This window comes from Astatotilapia calliptera, chromosome 14 (genome assembly GCF_964374335.1).
Source record: "Astatotilapia calliptera chromosome 14, fAstCal68.1, whole genome shotgun sequence".
Lineage (NCBI taxonomy): Eukaryota > Metazoa > Chordata > Actinopteri > Cichliformes > Cichlidae > Astatotilapia > Astatotilapia calliptera.
The window spans coordinates 21,161,039-21,181,253 of record NC_137435.1 but is presented as its reverse complement, the minus strand read 5'-3'; the positions used below and the strand labels follow the sequence as shown (position 1 = coordinate 21,181,253).

Below are 20,215 nucleotides of genomic sequence, written 5' to 3'. Positions count from 1 at the left end.
TTACGAGGTGACTCTAATATCTCCGACAACCCTCGAAGGCAGCATCAGCTGAGCTAAATTGCCATCACAGAGCCCTCAAGGTCCTCATTTGAGTCCAGGTGAAGACATGCAGCTGTTCTGTTGGGGAGACAGCTCCAGCGGACAGTTCGGGTCACAGGGGGACCCCAGCCCCGTGTCCTGGACCGTCCCCGGGGTTGTAACTAAGATCTGCTGTGGGGATCGGCACACTTTATTTCTTAATGCAGACGGGGACATGCTGTCATGTGGGCACAACTCTCAGGGACAACTTGGACGACAGAAGAAAAAAAATGGAAAGATCATAGGTGAGTAGGCTGTTTAGCTGTTTTCATTTAAAGGAAACAAAATAATAAAACAAAATATTATAATTTTATTATTTGATTAATTGCTTTCTTAGTTTCTTTTCACGGGTATTTGGACATATTTATTTAAGGTGTGATTTGACCGTGTGGCGCAGGCTTTTAATCAGATACTGCGTCCTTAAGAAGCGATAAATCATCTCCGGAACACTTACTGCGTAAATAAAACTTAATGCGTCAAGTTTCAGTTTCGTTTCAGTGCTGTCGGTGCAGACAACGAAAGTTAAAACCTAAGAAACTTCAGAGTTGCTAGATGTAGCAAGAAATATGAAATATGACGGAAGCGCGAACACGGACAGTCATATAAATCACGTGCAAAATGTAAGAAATAAATAACAGGTTTATATTATTGTCTCATATTATTATATATTTTTGATACATTAGCATGCATATTGTATGCATGTATGTATGTACTGTGAAACCTAGAAGCTATAACTGGCTTTAACCCAGAGAAAGCGCAGGTAAGTAAGGTAAGCTGTTTACTGCTTTGCAACACTATAGATGAGAAGCTTTGCACAGGTTTTAGCGGATGTCCCAAACTTCCCTGTTTGTCTTTGTTTATGATTAAGTTCTCATTAGGCTGAGGCTACTGTAGTCAGACATGTAATGTGATCCAGCTGACACGTTTGTGTGCAATTTCTGTCGTTCTTTCTAAGCTCAAGTGGAGGGGCTGGGCCGTGTGGTGGCGATGGCTTGCGGTCAGGACCACTCTCTGGCTGTGAGTGCATCTGGACACGTTTTCTCCTGGGGGGCAGGAGAGGATGGACAGCTAGGGTTACCAACACCTCCCAACAGTCACAGACCAAGGTAATCACTCATTCAGTGACACATGAATAATATGCACAATTATCACTCAATTGTTCAAAGCTTTTTGCCACATTTTTACGAATTGTTGTCCATCATCATGCAGCAAGGTGCCTATCCCACTGCCCATACCGATAATTCAAGTTGCTTGTGGAAACTCCCATTCCCTGGCCCTGACTAAAGGTAAGACACAACTTTGTGTGTTCATATGGAACAAGGGCGATAACAGTTTTCCCCACACATGATGACTGATGATGAATTTTTCCTTTTTTAAAGTGTCTTTATCCGTATTGTAAACCCAGCTTGCCCTAAAAGTGTGACGTATATTCTTTCACGTAGCTGACAGTATTTGAAGATATTTCATTGTCCAGAGGCTCATTTGGCAAAGAGAGTCAGTCCATTTAAACTCCAGCACTTTATCCAGCAGTATATCAATTAAAAGGCCATAACTGCGCCTGAATTTCTAATTTGATTTACATAATTCTCACTTATATAACGTATCCATGCATCCTATTTATTCTACTTCTAAGTAAAATATTCTGTGGTGGTTGAGGAATAATAATGTGATAAACTAAATTAATGATTTGTTTGTTAATTGAACATTTTAAAAACACTTTTCACCTCTCTCCAGGAGGCGATGTCTTCTCGTGGGGTTTAAACAGTCATGGTCAGCTGGGCCTGGGGAAGGAGGTGCCGGTGCAGGATACACCCGTCATAATTTGTGCTTTGGCTGGAGTAGCGGTAACCCAGATTGCAGCAGGAGGGACCCACAGTCTGTTCCTTACCCTCGCAGACCTGGTGTACTGCTGTGGGGCCAATAAATGTGGTCAGCTCGGGGTTAACAGGGTGGATGAGAAAGGTAGAGCAAGTTAGTGACTCATAAACTTAGTGTATATGTGTGTGGCATGATTTGAAATAAAACACACTACTTTTTATCTGTTTCTGCTTTAACAGGCAGGTTCAACATCTGTATGGTGCCTGCGCTCAGACCTCTAAGTGTCTCCTTCATAAGCTGTGGAGAGTCGCACTCTGCTGTGCTGACAAAGGTTTGACTTCACTGGTTCATCCAGGTGACTCCAACCATTGATTAACAAAGTAAAAGCTACGGTTGTTTTGCTTTGCAGGACGGTAAAGTTTACACTTTTGGAGACGGAAGCCAAGGTCAGCTCGGTCACAGCACCTCTGCTAATGAAGTGAAGCCCAAACTGGTTGCAGGTGTGGATGGTCCTGCTTCCCAGATTGCATGTGGCAGGTAAAAACCGGGATGTTTTGTTTTTAATATAAGCACCACCATGGCTACCATCATGATCATTTATAGCGTTTCACAGTCTGTGTGCTAAAGATCCCCGTTGTGTTGTATTGTCAATGTTAGCTAGAACGCACTTAAGCATAGAGAAAAGTGCCTGGGTGGATGAGGTGTGTTTGATGAAGCAGTTTGAGTGCTATTTAATACCCACTCCATGGACTGTTTTTGGTCTGCCAGGCATCACACTCTGGTTTTGGGCTCTTCTGGTCAGCTCTGGGCTTTTGGCAGTGGAGCTAAAGGTCAAACTGGAAATGGGCACAATGGTGGCAGTCTGACTCCCACTCTGGTTCAGTTTCCATGGACCACTGACGATGCAGCAGCCATGCCCAGTGGTATGTATGCGTGTTAGATGTTGCTAGTAGGATTAATAGTTCAGAATCTCGAATGTAAATTAAGTTTATGTGCTTTATAAATTTTGAATGTTTAGATGAAATTGTTTGATTTTTGTTTAAGCAGACTTGAAAATAGCTGCTGGGTGGAACACAAACTTTGCTTACTCTTCACCTGCAGAGGTAATCAAACACCTACAGCTTTAACTGCTCACAGAAAACAGGTCACTCTGCCTGCTCACTTCTTCTCTCTTTTATTTTAAGAACTCTGTTCACAAACAGATAACCGGACGTCTTGATGAGACAAAACTCCAAGAATGGCTGATGATGGAGCATAGTAATGTGGAGGCAAAAAGGTAATTCATCATCATTCTGGGATTTTTAGATTTATGTGACTGCAGTTTTAATATTAGTTATATTAAATATATGTTCAAGATCTTCACTGTCTCAGTCTCTGCTGATGTTTCTTTCTCTTTGCGACAGAGAAATAGGATCGATGTTCCTGACAAGTTCAAGTCTTGTTGCAAGTTTCACAAAAGCCAAGTAAGTCCTTCACTGATGGTTTTGCCTGGGTCGGGGTTAATCTAGAAATGTAAGATTTAAGGGTTGACTGGTTGGTGCTGCCGCTCACCTCTGTTTGATATCAGTGGGTTTCCACTGGAAGCAGGCGACTTAACCGTGGACCTGGAGGCCGCTAGCCGAGCTTTCGACCAGCTGTTCACAAGACAGTGGATCAAACAATCAGTTAAGAACATTCTTTAAACAATTTGAGATATGACGACTTTTTTTTTAAACTTGTGATCTCATACAGTAGGTCTCCTTTCCATGCAGGTAAACTTGGTCCCTCTGTGCGACTTGCTTTACCTGTCAAGAACTGCATTAAAATCTCCAGAGATCATCCTGATTCTTCTGACCTGCCCGCTTCTTCAAGAGGACTCTAATGTCATGAATACAGTTCTATCTGTGGCCATCACTATAGCAGAGATGTCGGACAAGACTCTGGAAACATTAAGTAAATGACTTTTGTCACAAGATTGGAGAACAAGCTTGTTAGTCAACCACTCGTTGTCAGGTTTATGCTGTAAATGCTTTAAATCAGTGGTCCCCAACCTTTTTTGTGCCACGGACCAGTTTAATGTCAGACAATATTTTCATGGACTGGCCTTTAAGGTGTTGCGGATAAATACAAAATAAAATGATACGGCTGATACGAGATGGTCCCACCTGGGAGTAATGGGGGGTAATGACACCCGAAGTGTGTCGCTTATGCTCAGTCTGCTCCGCAATTTTGTTTTGGTAGCTGTAACTGCAGAAAACCCTGCTTCACACTGTTCAGTCAGATTAGAAAAAAACTAAATGTAAGTTATTAATTTTTTTTCTGTGTGGCCTGCTACCCCAAAAAATAAAATTTATTCATAACACATGGGGAAAAGACCCAGGGAAACACAGTTAATGATGAAAACCATAAATTTCACACCCGAGCCTCAACTCTCGCGGCCGGGTACCAAACGACTCACGGGCTGTTAACGGTCCATGGCCCAGGGGTTGGGGACCGCCGCTTTAAATTAACACTAATTAACACTATTGATATTTACTCTTTAAACTCTTTAATTAAAACAATTTTTTTTAATGTTAAAATGTAAGTACTGTTGTTATCCATGAATTTTCAAATTTAGCATTTAATGAAACAGCATTAGTTGTAGTTTTTTTTTTTTTTAAATGAGATGCCAAATATAGTTATTTACTTTCATTCCTAGACAGAAAAAATGTTTTAGTAGTTGAATGTTAAATTCGGTTTATATGCATAAAAAGTAACAACATATGACAGGCGGTCTAATAAATTGGTTTAGCCCAGTATAATGATCGAGTTTGCTGTGATAACTTTAAAAGTATTTATTCAATGTAAGACACTGTTTTGTTTTAAAATCTCTTCAGTTTGTATAATAAGTTATTTTTTATTGCTAAATAATAGTTTTGGAGATGTTAGAAATCCAATTTATGCAGTGTAAACTTAATATTTCTTTGTATGTTTTTTGTGTGTTCTGCAGAAAAGTGGTGGAGTTCACTGTCCCCCTCGATACTGATGAAGCACATCATGGTCTTCAAAAAGGCTCTCGCCTTCATGCTAAAGAATGGCCTCTTACAAACACACAACCCAGGAGTCAAATTTATCCTGGAAGCCCTCAAGCTGCTATACAAAGTCAGTGCTGTGTGCTTTACTTCTGTTTTTTTTTTAATGACCGTTAGATTTTGGGTATGAAATATTGGTTTCAATTAACAGATCAACTGGAATCTCTTGTTAGTAAAATATGATCAGTTCTAATAATTGAAAGTCTTGAGATAGAAAAACTGTTTAAAAAAAAAAAAAAGTTAACAAATGACAATATTGTTTCTGTTTTCTTGATTAAAAAATATATTTTTTTCCAGGCAAACAAAGCTGGAAAGTCCTACAAAGTCCCACTGAGCACCTTTTATGTAGAAGAAATCACAAATGCTGTGCAGCTTCACACTGACATCATGCTTTGGTGGCAATTCTCCAAAGAGGAGGTAAAAACAAACAGTACAGTAAACTCAAGTGCTTCAAATAAACAATGTGTCCATTTGTCCAGTATGGATTTCACTTTCTGTCAGACTGCTTTTTACTGATATTCATTATTAAATGACCGATTGTCTTAAAGGATGACGTGAACACACCTGCCATCTTCTGTCGCTACCCATTCCTTTTGACCCTGCTTCACAAAGTGGCCGTATTTAACTTCTGTGCAGCCACAGTGAAGGTAGAACGTGGATTCAGATTTCACCCTTTTTAACCATCTGCAATTACACAGGAACTGATTTCTATCTTTTAGCAGATTTCCTTCTAATTGGGTTTTTTTGCACTTACAGAATGTGCATCAACTCGCTCATCAAGCAGCTTTGGTGCCCCATCAACCGCATGCCCCAGACTCTCCACCTGCCCCAGTCTTCCAGCTAACCCTGAGGCGATCTCACCTGGTCGAGGACACCTTCAGACAGCTCAGTGCAGCCGACCACTGTGCATTCCAAAGGGAGCTTTTAGTAAATATGAAACTTTACTTTTACTAGATTGCTAGAGCTAGGGTTAGCACTGTTGGCCAGCAGTGTTTCGTTAAAGTGTAAAAGAGGACCCAAGTGTTTAGATGAATGCCCATAAAATTACTTTAGTAATTCGATATCGATAAGCAGAAGAGAATGGACATGGGATTAAATAAACTGCTCTATAAAATCACGAGTTGCAGAAACTAACAGAAACATGATTTTTTTTTTTTTCTGTCCTAGGTGCTGTTTGTGGAGGACAGGAAGACAACAAATGTCAACAAAAGGGACTTTTTCCTGCATGTGTTTGATGAGCTGATGGCTCCAGAATCTAAAAGGTTCATATATAATGAGAGCCAGACTGTGGCCTGGTTCCCTCCCAAGGTAAGACCAATTATGGAAAAAACCTACATTAATAATCTATGTGCTGCTTAAAAAAATAAAGCAGCAGATTAAAAAAATAAATAAAAAAATAAATATAGAGAGATATAGATATATGATCAATTTCAGATTTAAAATGGATTTTTCTGTATCACAATTTTTTTTTTTATTCACCGACCAAACAGCCAAAAGTAGAGGAGAAGACTTACTTCCTGTTTGGCGTTCTGTGTGGCCTGGCTCTCTACAACCACAACATTATCCACCTGTGCTTCCCACAAGCTCTGTTCAAGAAGCTGCTCAGGGTCAAACCTACGCTGGACGACATGAAGGAGTTTGACCCTGTGCTGGCAGAGTAAGACAGACTTAAAAACACACAAGTGAAACGCGTTCTTTCTCACATGACATGACAAAAGAAGTTTATTGATACATAGATATTTCCCGTGCGTTTAACCTCAAATACACTGAAAATAGTGCTAACAACAGTATCAAAACATTCATCAGTGCTTTTGTGCCTTTAGGTCTTGGAGGATCATCTTAGAGGACTACACCCCTGATGTTGTTCAAACGCTGGACACTACTTTCACTGTAAGTTTACTAAATCATGTGTTTCGTGTCTGTTTTTCTTTCACACTTTCTTCACCTGACAGAGTGATTATCTGTGGTAGGTGTCCTGGGCTGGTGAGACAGTTGAGCTTGATCCAAATGAACCAGGAAAACTTGTCACCGGGTCAAACAGGTGTGTATAAACAGTCTACACAGCACTCCTTCTCTGCCATCTAACAGCTACATCCACGCTGTGCTCCCTTCTTTATAGTTGCAACATGCCATTACACTGGCTGGGATGTTGCCAACACTATAAATCAGTACTTGTATACTTTTAAATGGTTTTTTTTTCATCAATAGGAAAGAATACGTAGCTGCCTTTGTGAACTACGTCTTCAACAAATCAGTGGAGAGATTGTTTGACGAGTTCAAGAGAGGGTTTTTCAAAGTGTGCAACATGGACGTGGTGGACTTCTTCCAGCCAGAGGAGCTGCAAGCAGTGATGGTGGGCCAAGAAAACTACGACTGGGAGGTGTTCAAGAAGGTAAAGAGATATAAACTTGAAGAGAGCCAATATTGATGCTAAGATTTTTATTCATAATCTGATTTGTTTTTTTTAATTCACCATATTCTGAATGAGTAATTTTCCTTGCCAATGCAGGATAGTTTAGCACGCTATGCTATGAATTCCCTAAAACACCTGAACCATATGTGTCACCATAGTTCAGTTTGACCAAAAGAATACAAAAAGAATAGCTGACTGTGTGCACACTTGCAACGTAACATAAATCAGGAATTAAATTTAAAGCTTGCACTCTGCTTATGAAATTAGCAGAGTGACACCACTGACACCTAGTCTGGTGCCAGTGGGATTAAAAAAATGTAAATGATACACATATTTCATATATGTCCTTATTTTTATGTTCCCAAACAGAACACATTTTATGAAGGCGAATACCATGATGAGCATCCAAATATAGTGGTGTTCTGGGAGGTGTTTGAGAGCCTGACAGCAGAGGAAAAGAAAAAGTTCCTTTGTAAGTATTTCATCATTAGGCTTGCTGTCATTTCCATTTACGTCTATCAGTTTTAGCTTACTTGACATGTGTTTCTTGATGTCCTGCCAAAAATTTGTGTAACATTTCAGATTCCATTTTTCACTTATCCTCTGTTATTTTCTTTCATCCTCAGTGTTTCTCACAGGCAGTGATCGCGTACCCTTCCTGGGAATGGAGAGCATCAAGATGAGAGTGGCTGTGCTGCCCGATGCTTCTGAACGCCATTTGCCTGAATCGCTTACCTGCCATTTCCTGTTGTTACTGCCCATCTACAGGAGATACCCAGTCGAGAGGAAGATGCGCACAAGGCTTCTCCAGGCTATCAATCACAACAGAGGCTTCCGGAAGAAGCAACGCACCACAGAGTGAAGCAGCAGGGGTTTCGTTGTAAAGAGCCCATCTTAGCATCGGTTATTTTTCGGCTCTTCTTGCTTTACAATCTGTGCTATTAATTTTGAGTGATATTTTTTATTGTTATTACAATTTTTTTTTTTTTTTTGTGCTTTTAAAATGAACACAAGCTTAAATCTTCAATAAATACAGTGCTTAGCAAATTTCTTACACCGCCCAGTTTATAGATTAAACCACAGTATTGGTAATTAATAAAATAACCTTTTAATGGTTCTGTAGTGGTTAATCCACCACTGTGCACAAGCTCTCAAAATTCTGATTTGTAATGCTACAAAATAACCATTGTTATCTGTGAATTTTCAGATTCAGTTTTGCAAATAAGCGTGTCAGATTTGTTATTTTATTTATTTTATTTAGTTTCAGGGGTTGAATTGTATCCTCAGAGAAGTCCTGTGTGCCCGCTCAAATGTGGGTAAAAAACATGAACCCACTTTGTTGTCTGCCTAAGAAATAACAGTATAACGTTTAGTTGTAAACAAGTTTTTGACAGATTTCTATAATATTTGTGTAAGAAATTTGTTAAACACTTCATGTCATACCTACTTAGAACATACTTAGATTAGGAAATCACCTTTTCTTGCATTTGTACCTAGTAAATCATCTTAATAAATTCTCTGCTATGCTGCCTAGTATTTTATTATTTTTGTATTATTACCACTTCTCTGGAGATGAGTTACACTCTGACACAACTCAGGACACTACCTCTGCTCAATAATGAGACACAATAACAGTACCTTCATTACAGTCAATATATATGGTTACAATAATAAAACTGAAAATGACTCCTTAGAAGAAAGAATTATCTTCTGGCTCTCCAAATACACAAACTCAATCCTCTTCATTGGTGGAGACTTTAACATCGCTTTAGGTAATATGGTTGATAGATGGCCTCCAGGGCAGCAGTCTTCATACAGTACAAACTTTACAAATTTCATGGGAAAATGTAATGTTGTGGATATTTGGAGAGAAAAATTTCCAGATGATAGACTCTTTACTTGGCGCAACAGGATCCAGGATCCTGTTGCAGGAGCAATTCACATTAACATCCAAATGCTTACACTGGATAATATACCTTACAAATTCTCCTCTTTGAAGTTAAATAATTCCTTACTAAAGGATTCTTGAGAAGATATGGGAGTCAAATGACTAAATTGAGGAAGAAGTGATCAGCAAACCTCGGAGGAAGATTTTACTAGACCTTCAAAATAGATTGGACGGTTTATACCGACGCAAGGCTGCGGGTGCTTTTGTAAGATCCAGGAAGAGGTGGCTGGAGGAGGGAGAACAAAATTCTGCTTCCTTTTTCAGGCTTGAAAAATACAGATCAAAAACAAACTCTATTCATCAACTAAATATTAATGGCATTGTCTCCTAGGCAAATTTTTGTGCCAAATTCTATGCTAAACTGTACAACTCAAAATATAATGAGGACGTTTCAACACTATTTCTCAATAATATTAAAAACCTAAAAACTATTGATGTGGACGATAGGAGTCATTGTGACAGCCCTCTGATGGTGGAGGAAGTTTCTAATTCCATTTCTGCACTTAAGGCCAATAAATCTCCCGGCACAGAGGGTTTAACTGCAGAGTTTTACAAATTATTTTCTAATCTCCTGGCTCCGTTCTTACTACAGGTTTTCAAAGAAAGTATAGAGAATAACACCCTCCCTCCTACTCTAACTCAAGGTCTCATAACACTGATTCCAAAATACTCACTTTTTATTGAGACCCATCTGTCTGCTCAATAATGACTATATGGCTTTAGTACTTGTTAACAGAATTTAAAGAGTTCTTGAGACACAGTCAGGCTTTATGAGAAATAAGCATATTTCTAATAACATTAGACTAGTTTTGGATTTACTTGATTACTCTGATTTGGTACCAAATCAGATTTCCATGTATGTCAACTGCAAGTGTCCAGAGTGAGGACAGACTGAGGGACCCACTGCTGCACATCATCTGTGAGGCTTTGCACCCCTGATGATCCACCAGGACAAACTCAGCAGTGTGTGAGGAGGAGGAAGAGCCAGCAGCAGCTGACAGATGGAGAGAATAGACAGACTTTAATGTTCAGAAACCTAAAGTATGTATCAGCAGCAGAATGGAGCTAAAAATAAATGTCCATGTTTTTTTTTTTTTCAGTTATATGAAGCTTGGAGTATTTTGGATCAGTAGCACTGCTGTGTTTGTTGCATCATATTGCTGTAATTGTTTATATGCTTTATATATTTTGAGGTAAGTTGATCTATAGTGTTACATCATATTCTATAAGGATGTTATGTGTTTGGATACTTTCTGCCCAGTTTGACCCATTTAGCAGAAGTCAGCCTGTTTAAGGCTCTGATATCTATTCTGTAGGTATGACTTTCTCACCCAATAAAGGAATATGCAATATATCAGCCAACTCTTCATTTCATCACACACAGTTATCACATTTTAATTATTAAATAATGGTACAGAAATAAGGCCTCATTCTGTATAAGAAAAATTACCAGTACCGGGACTGTACGAGGGAAATTTCTTTTGCAGTTCATCTGATACGATAAAATTACTTATTATATTTTCCAGTGTTATTGTTTGTTTTTTGCTAGGGAGAAGAGTATTTATTTTTGTTATGAGAATCAAACTGGTTAACATTCATAGGTGTTCTCAATAAGCTGAATACATCTAATTTCTGAAAAATGCAGACAGCTATCATTTGAATGCGATTCTGAAGTGTAATACATGTTTTGCTAGGGAAAAGTGTGCATTCAGTGACTGGTTGGTGAGTGGTTTCAGGAGGCTAGTGGCACTCTCAAGGTGAAATTAATCGCAAAGACCGAAAACCTTTGGGTGCTTGACTCCAAGCAGATTGCCATTGTTGCCCACAGTTTGTATGACACCTAATGGCTGCAAACAGTAACAAAGTACTTGTGGAGTATTAGCGAAAATGTGAAAAGTAGAAAGCAAACCGGAAACACTTTCTTAGGTTTACTCTGAAAGCAAACATTATCCGCTTGTTTGTGTTGCACACTTTCAAGTTTTATTGCCTCTCCACTAGTAGGTGGCAAGTGTTCGCAGGTAAGTCACCATCTTTCATGCAAACTACAGGTAACCATGGAAATCTGCTAGCAACAGCATAGATGTCAAGTTAGACACTGAAATAAAAAGGACTTTAGGTGAATGCACTACACAACAACCCCTAATCTTCAAACTTAACCACATTTGTTGCCTCTGACGTTCAATCTTTCACTCTTCTCCTGTAGAGACGTCCTGCAGGGGGGCAGAGGGAGGGAACAGCGCAGACGTCACCGACTCGGCATTCGTTAAGAGTTTCACGACCGCTATCAATAGCAGTGTGTCTTTTTGGGGGGGGGGGGGGGGGAGCAGGGTGAATTATACAATATATATATTTTCAGAATCAATACAGAGTGTGTGAACAATGGGGGTTAGGCATTATATGACATTTCTAGACGAGCTGGGTAACCCTGGTTTCCAGATAGATGTTTTTACTCATGTTGCTGGACAATTACAGCCATTAAAAAAAAAAAAACATTAGAAGGGGAAAAGCTTTCATCGTCCAAACGTTCAAGCAGAGCCAGTTGATCATTTTCAAACCCAGATTTGAGTTCTTTTTATTAAGTGGACGGTCTGTCTGAGGTTACCGCTTTTTCTTGGCTCAGAGATATCGCTCATGAAACATCTGCAATAATACTCTTGCTGTACACAAACATACATACATACATAAATACTCCTAAAAAAAACAAAACAAAAAAAACATAATTAAGCAGTAATTACAGAGTAGAAAAAAAGAAACTTAAAGCCAATTGCTCTTGCTACAAAATTGCGAAGACTTAAAAAAGGCAATGCTAATGAAATGGCTGTGCTGTGAAACGGCGGTAACGCCTCGCATCTTCTCTAAGTCGTCTTGTAGCGTGTTGTTCAGCTCCACACGTACGTGGAGTCTTCATGTCGCTGTGTGTTTCATCCAAGTCCAGCTTCTCTGATATGTATGTTGTGTTTATTTTCTTTTTTCAAATTTTAGTCAGGTGAGATGACGAGTTCTGTGTGCAAGTGCTGGAGTTTTTATCTGACGAGGTGGAAAGTGAGCCAGTACATGAAAATGGGCTGTGCTGCTGCTATAGCCATGGTGAGGTACATCCTCAGTTGGTTTCTGGCTCCTCTCACTAGCTTCCCTTCTGCTGCTGCTTCTGACAACAGCTTCAGACGCAGAGTGCGTATCTGAGGAGAGACAAGCAAAAGATATTTGAAAACGTTTTATTTGCAGCTCTAGATTTTTTAACCTGAGCATCCACCAAAGCAGCTTTGCAAAAAGACAAATTTATCTTATACTGTCTTAAACTGGTGGGTTATACAACCCCCTCAGTTCAACTGTCGGACACAAAAACTCTTTCAACGCCTCTTTCTTTAACACTCATCTCCCTAAATTGTCTTTTTCTTCTGACTGGCTGCTCCTTGCCTCACCAATGCAAACAGCACGCATTGTGCTAAACAGAAGTCAGGGTGGAACAAGAGTACAGGAAAAACAAATGATACAAAAAAACTTGAAGGCTAAACGTCTGACTCAAAAGGATTATTGCAGTCTCTGAAACTTCGGCCACGTTTAACAACAGCACCCCCAAGTGGAAAAAACTTAAGTCTGCAAATTACCTGACCTGTCTAACTTTTTATCTTTAAATATGACTACCCCAAGTTTCAGGAAGTTATGATAAAAAAAAAAATCACAAGGAATTTATTATTATTATTATTGTTGCGATTATGTACTAAAAAATACAGAAGGATGCATTTGCACAGTTTGACGTGAGATCTATGAACCTTTAAGGCTTTCTGACATGTGTTCAAGCCTATAACCATCTTCAATAATTTTTCAAAAATAAAATCTGTACATCCATCCATCCGCTTATCCTTTTCAGGGTCGCAGGGGGCGCTGGAGCCTATCCCAGCAGTCATAGGGCGAGAGGCGGGGTACACCCTGGACAGGTCGCCAGTCTGTCGCAGGGCCAACAAACTCCACACAGAAAGACCCCGGTCTGATGGTGGAATTGAACTCAGGACCTTCTTGCTGTGCAGCAACAGTGCTAACCACCGTGCCACCCTAAAATCTGTACACTAAAACAAAATTACTAAACGTAAGTAAATAATTTTACTCACCATGAAGACAAAGATGGCAGCACAGCACCACAGCAGAGACAGATAATATGCCGGCTTCCCAAACAAAAGGCCCGCCACTAAGCCTACAATCATCCTACAGAAACAAAAGGAGAGATATACACATTTAAGGCATGACACTGACAGATTCAGAGTAATAAAAGGCAAACAATGACACCAATTGGTACATACCCAACATATTTATAGCCAGCAAAGGCCAGCAGGTCTATAGTGGTGAGGTCTGTGTTTACAGTGACAAGGTAGAGCGACAGGAGGACCACCAGGACTTCCATGATTAACCACACCAAAGCTGAGCTTGCCTGAACTCCCAGCAGCTCTGGTGAAAACCTGAGGAAGTCCATAGAAATAACAGAGTCCATAGAAATATAACAGAGAATACTCTAAATCCTTTATTATGAACCTGTGGTGATGTTCTCCATTTTTGGCTTTAAGGTTTGAAAAGGACAGCCTTTAAGAAAATGAAATGGCTTAAACCAGAAACACATAAAACTACAAGTCTCCAAAAAGTGTTTAAGATGGTCATAACCGGAGCTTAGGGTCATACTCAAATGTGCATCACTCTGATAAAAACATGGATGCAGATGTACCTGCTCTGTGTGCCGAGGGCCAGTCCGGCCACCAGGATGTATGTGATGAAGCCCATGGTAGGAATATAAAGATCGGGAGCGTTCACATCAAAGCGCGGAGCCACAGGAGTGTCCTGCTGGTAGCTCACCTCCCAGTTCTGCAACATACATGATCACACACTTACTTTCAAACATGTAAGACCCAAAATAAACATGTTTTTAAATATTTGGGTCTATGTGAAGATAGCAGGTTTCTTCTTTTATCTTAAATATTTATGGAAAACCACAAGCAATCTCTACACATATCCACCAGAATGATTGACATTTAGCAGGTGTAAAGAGACTCACTTCGTGCATATATGGGAAAACTAGAAGGCCCAGCTTCTTCCCGACGTACACTGTGTCCACAGCAAAGTAGTACTTTAGCTTGGAAATTGGGATGAATCTATCCAGCTGAAACAAGCAAGCATGCGGACATGAATACGAGGCTCTGACTAACAAGGGCAATCACTGCATTTATTCTACCATTATTATGAGATTAAACATGAGCAGGATTTTACTGGACTCATTCCTGTTAAAAATTGGTGAGCTGCTCTTACGTTCTTGTCAACCATTTCTCTCCCCTGGGATGCCAGCGAGCTGCCATATGCCATGGCCAGATTGGACATGGGCTCTGACAGGAGGGTCTGACCAGGAAATCCTGCAGTTTGAGGGCCGGCCTGCTGGTTCCTGCCAATGTGACACAAGACAGGGGATCAGCTCGGTGAACATGATGATCTAATCAGCAAAAGCAATATTTACAACACATGCAAGCAGAAGACAAAAGACATGAGCTCGATCAAGTAAAACATGAGGTGTGGAATGTTGTCGCCCCCTTCTGGCACTGAGTGTATTTGTAAAAACACAGTCAAAGGCTTCTTCTTGAGAAGGAAAAAACAGCTTCATCCTCATTGGCAGGAGTCCCACCTGTATCCTGCCTGTGGTCCAGGCCCAGCTCTGCTCGTATCCTCAAACAGCTGACTGCCATCTGGACTGTCCCCTGGACTATTCCTTAGACGCATACTGGGCTCTGTGTAAAAAGACAGAGTTTGGAGAAGGAGAAAACACTCATGATGGATATCCTTAAGGGTAATCAATCTGTCCAGTTAGAAAACATGAACTATTGTGAACCCATTTCACCTGTTTTGGTGAATACAGGTGCAGTGGAGAGACATCGATAAGAGAGCCCCTAAAAAAGGGGTTTTAAAGAAAATTCTGCATTTAACTGGGGCCAGTGAAGTGACTTCAGTGCAGGGGTAATATGCTCAAATTTCAATATTAGTGTAAAGACACTGGTTGCTGTAATTGGGCCAAAATGAATCCGTCTTTCTGATGATTTGGATAATCTTGTAAATAAAGCGTTACAGATGCATGGACTAATTTCTCAGAGCCAGTTTGAGATCTGGATTTTCTAACTTTTACTATTCGTTAAGTGGTAGAAAAATTATTTAACTGTTCTCAGAAGGGAATTTTAATTATGAGAAAAAAATCTGTCTCTAAGTTTTTGGACTCACAAACAAATATTTCCATCCCGTTTCAGTTCAGTTCTTAAAAGTTTCGAGACATCCAGCAATTATGAAGAGGTGTTAGATCAGAGGAAAAAGACAGGTATAACTTTGTATCATCTGCATAACAACAGTAAAGTATATTATTATTATTATTATTATTATGTATGATAGCAACAACTGGGATCGTGTAAAAGTTAACAAGTAATTGACTAAGAACACCCAAAGTTTTTAGACCACAGTGTGCTGTTGAAGATGCTGGTCTGAATTAGCTATAAAGAGAACTGTTAAGGAAAGTACACGTCTATTTACACAAAATAAATTCATAGTATGAAATCTCAGTACAGAAGACAGTCTTTTAAGTCATTTCCCTGAAGTATTATTCATATAATCAGACACTTATCACAAGACCTGATTACTGCATCCTCAGGCGCCTACTGCTTGTTTAGGCCTTGTTTTCCTCTCCCGTGTAAAGAGCAGCACACGGAAAAGAGAAGTCTTAAGAATGAAATAAAGAAGCTAAAAAAGTGAAATAAATATGTAAATATTACAAAACTGTTCTACTTTAAGCAAGAAAGCAAGCTTCTTCAAGAGGGCCCCCTCTGCAGTGGCTTGACACATTTTTTAAAAGCACAAAAATAACACTGTACATTCATTACTAATCATTAAACTGATCAGAGTTCAAATAAGCACTGTTTACTGCAAGCTCTGGCTCCTAAACAAACAAAGCTCAGCATAGAGGGAGCAAAAAAAGACTCCGAATAAGTAACGTCATCAGAGGGGACCGTTAGCCAGCCCAGCCCGTGCAACGGGAGACGAATTAGCTAGTTAGCAGTGTCAACACATATTGTCGGCGCCTATTATATAATTAAAGCTCTTTAATTAAAGTTGAAAGTTAAGCTTAAATTCACCGTTTAACTGTTTAACGTCAGCAGGTAGTCTCAACCGGCTGATAAGAGCGAGCTAACAGTAGCCAGCATCAAATGTGTGCATGCACCCGGCAAACGTATGAACTGAGCTAATGAGAAAATTACGTACGTAACTTACGCTGTCTGAACCCACTTTGAGTTGCAGTATAATCCATTTTAGAACAAGCAGGCGGTAGCGGCAGCTGTCAAACAAGCGACACTACTCGAAGTTGGTACTAGTTAGCGAGCTACACTGGGGAAGCTGTGGTCATTCATGAAATTTTACACGGAAGTGAATACGCTCTTCTTCTTCTTCTCTTGTAAATGTAACGATGAACGGACGTGAGAGGTGAACACCGCCGTCTGCTGTGTCGAGGTTTCTTCACGTCTATGCCCACGATAACGTTTCTATTGGTTTTTGCTTTGCTGCATTAATCATGGGCGACTGTGACTGTGTTAATAACCTTCTACACATAATAGCACATATTTATCCAGTATGTTTATTTTAACAGTTTTAACAGTGAGTAACAGATAATTATTTTGACCATAGTCTTATGAAGTAATTATTTTATACATTTTTATTGTGTAGTTTTCTAAAATAAATACACAGTGTTCCTGTCCTGTAAGCTATGGAAATGTATTAGTAATCTGTACAGAAACAGACACCCCTTATTACACGCGCACCTCATGGTTATTTTTATGGGTTGATAAAATTCGGTTCATATAACAGGGCTGATCTTTAATAGTAACTGATGATTGTTTTATGATCTAGTATGGATAATAAGGATACGACATAAAATATAATATCAGTAGGAGTAATGTTATGAAAACTGACACATTCAGATTTCTTCCTGTCTGGAATTACCTCAAGGCGTGCAATTAGATTAAACACTTAGGCTATTACATAACCAGTTACTGGACAATGGGGGCATTTATAGACAGAGCTGGAAGTTATATTAAGCTAATAAGTTGGCTCATTAATTTAGTATGTGTAGTGAATGTGATGACCTCTCTCTTCTGAGCCGTTTGAACTTCCCTGCATACTGCCCATCTGTAATGTTGCTATAGAAAAGACAGAATGCAGAGACTCACAGTGGTATATAATAACAGTATGATTCTCCTCTGAAAGCACCAGGAGGCTACAGAGTTACCAAGATGTTTGTGTATTTTGGTGCCTGAACATTTACACACATCTAGTTTGCAAACCAACTAAAGTTCACTCCATTAACTAACAACAACAAAACATCAGTGATTTTTTTAAACTCTGTGACTCTGGACATTACAGTGCTTATCAGACTGTCAGTCAGCTTCATTGAACTGGAAAAACTTACTGTACATTACCGTAGCAATTACTGCTTACATCAAAATTGTCTGTAGAAAACCTTAGACACATATCTGACTATAATCAGTCATTTGTCATGTTGTAATTGGTCACACTGATCTAAAAATACCTATCCACGTTGGGATCTTGGAGATAAAGGTGATGATATGTATTTAAGTGAAAGTGAGACTGAAATGAATTTAATAAGACTCTAAAACTGTACTAAATGTATCTTAAAGTGACTTTTTAAAAATGGACTAGTACTTAAAAAAACATTTTCTACTCAATTATTCACACAAGTACACTCTGAACCAACGTTTACTTTTTTTGTTGCTTTTCTGTGTTCTGACTTACTGTAAAATAGACAAGACTTGGAATGTGATCACACTTGACTGCTTGGCTGCCCATGAACCATCATCCGTAATGCCTTGTTTTTGAGTGGCACGACAGGAAAGTGTGACAGAGTATTAGGGCCACATTAAAAAAATATATATATTATTGATCATTTTGAGAATAAACATGAAATTTTGATATAAAAGTTGCTGTTTCAAGACAAACTGCTACAGTTGCAACACCATCTGAGTTAGTGAAAGCAAGCGAAGAAGCATGCATGAAGTCATTTAAATCCACACCATTTAGTAACTCGTTGTTTTGACTGAAGACTAGATGGTTAAAAATAATGAGAATCTGGGGCTGTGAGCCTAGTCAGAGATGTGCCACTGACTTCCAAATATTAAGCAAGAAAATCAAACAAGATGTATAAAAGTGTGAATTTCGTGTTACTATTGCTGGCTTTATAAATAACTCATGAAGTTAAGTTGAAACCAAGCACACCATTGTTTTTCTTGTGACATTACCAATAAGTTTGATGTGTCACATGGCCCTCTTCTTATTGAAAAAACAAAAGTTGTATCCAAGCTGGCCGACTTCTAAATGGCCACCATGGTCACCACCCATCTTGAGGAGTTTGCCCCCTCACATATACTAATATGCCGCAAACAGGACTTTAATATCACCAACCATTCCCATGTTATTACAGTGTATCCATATAAATGGCCCACCCTGTATACATGGTACACATACACACACGCCTACATATAGCTATATGCTTGACTTTTCCGGCATGGCTCGGATTTGTTATATAACTAATAAGTACCACAATAACTTTCAAGTTTTGCGATTGTTTTTCGCAGATTTCTGAAATATTTGTGCAACCTGAGTCTGTGAACAAGTTTATTTTAGCTAGTTTCAGATTTTAGTTTTGGTTTTATGACCTGTTACTAAATATTTTAGCTCTAGTATGTGTAGCTTGTTCTCATATGTACATAATATCCTATCTGCCCAACACCGTATGAGATTTCATCAGCTGTATCAGTAATTTTATGGGTGTTTTTGTACACACCTCTTCTCGCTTGATCGACACTTGATGGACATGTCACTATGCATTATCACAAAAGATGACTTTCCTTTTTTTCCTTTCCTAGAACACCCAGCTATGTCTGACTGGAATAATACTTTTTCGTGGACTAATCAGTGCTTTCTTTTACGTTACATACATCATTCAGCAAATGTGTTCTTCAGAATGTTTGACGACAAAAGAAAAATCTGTCTTTTATTCACTTTTATTCAGATAAATACGATTAGTTTAAAAGCATTTGGGGAGTTTCCAGACACAGCATTGGAGATGATTTACATAAAATAGCTTGGCCTTTACAGGAATCAAGAACAGCCAACACCCAGCCCCCAGAATGCGTTCCGTGGCTGCTTACACGACAGTGAACAAAAGATGCGGGGGTCACACCATTCAGAGACTGTGCAGCGACTCTACTGCCCCCAAGTGGCAAAGAAAATAAATAAATAAATAAATCAAGTGACGCACATTTAATGCATCACCCTTAAAGCGCTAATTTCCCTCATTTTGTGTAGTCTATGAAAAACGATTATGCACGTATTAAAAAGATTAAAAGAAATGTAAAGAACTTACTCTCTATATTAGGGGTTTCACAGTGTTTATTATATATATAGCACTTTTAATTCATTCATTCATCCATTCACACAACAGCCTTATTAAAAAAAACAATATGTGAAAAAAATTGTGGCTATGATGTCTTTTTTATTGTATTTGTTAAAGTTGTGTTTTACAGTGATTGGACGTGGAAGTGTGATAAAGAAATGTACCCAGTAAAACCACATTTCTTCCTGTGGGTTTTAACTGATAAACATGATGTGAGCACACAAACTAATTTTGGCAGCGAACTGATTCAATCTGTGGATCTGCTTCCTCTCTCTCGAATCGTACACATTTCACTTGTCACTCTTTTGTTTAAGTTGACTTTGTGTCTCACTCTCTCCACTGACAGCTGGAGTCACCAGCCCTCAGGCACCGTGACAAACTCTGTACTGCACAACGAAGCTCTGAAACAGCCCGGCCTACACATGGAC

At 39.2% G+C, this 20,215-nt stretch overlaps 2 protein-coding genes across 5 annotated transcripts; one reads left to right on the top strand and one right to left on the bottom strand.

Moving 5' to 3' along the window:
• Positions 1–68: 68 nt before the first annotated feature.
• Positions 69–8,888, top strand: LOC113036801 (putative E3 ubiquitin-protein ligase HERC4). 2 transcript variants are annotated; one of them, XM_026193306.2, is made up of 23 exons: positions 69–323; positions 1,034–1,184; positions 1,288–1,364; positions 1,813–2,040; positions 2,136–2,227; positions 2,306–2,433; positions 2,665–2,819; positions 2,944–2,999; positions 3,081–3,172; positions 3,300–3,359; positions 3,464–3,560; positions 3,648–3,828; positions 4,865–5,016; positions 5,244–5,363; positions 5,495–5,593; positions 5,703–5,873; positions 6,114–6,254; positions 6,437–6,603; positions 6,770–6,836; positions 6,917–6,987; positions 7,155–7,338; positions 7,729–7,831; positions 7,986–8,888. In XM_026193306.2, the coding sequence occupies exons 1-23, from the start codon at positions 107–109 to the stop codon at positions 8,219–8,221; spliced, it is 3,045 nt and encodes a 1,014-aa protein (XP_026049091.1). In that variant the 5' UTR covers positions 69–106; the 3' UTR covers positions 8,222–8,888. The 2 variants fall into 2 exon arrangements, with proteins under 2 accessions (XP_026049091.1, XP_026049090.1); XM_026193305.2 differs by having other exon boundaries at positions 2,941–2,999.
• Positions 8,889–11,264: 2,376 nt separating this feature from the next.
• Positions 11,265–16,772, bottom strand: yif1b (Yip1 interacting factor homolog B (S. cerevisiae)). Of its 3 annotated transcripts, none has more exons than XM_026193504.2 (8): positions 16,607–16,772; positions 14,967–15,069; positions 14,600–14,729; positions 14,349–14,453; positions 14,022–14,158; positions 13,606–13,761; positions 13,417–13,510; positions 11,265–12,486 (listed from the first exon to the last, which is right to left on the bottom strand). In XM_026193504.2, exons 1-8 carry the CDS (start codon positions 16,626–16,628, stop codon positions 12,331–12,333), a joined length of 903 nt encoding a protein of 300 aa, XP_026049289.1. In that variant the 5' UTR covers positions 16,629–16,772; the 3' UTR covers positions 11,265–12,330. The 3 variants fall into 3 exon arrangements, with proteins under 3 accessions (XP_026049289.1, XP_026049287.1, XP_026049288.1); XM_026193502.2 differs by having other exon boundaries at positions 16,583–16,771; XM_026193503.2 differs by having other exon boundaries at positions 16,592–16,770.
• Positions 16,773–20,215: the final 3,443 nt, after the last annotated feature.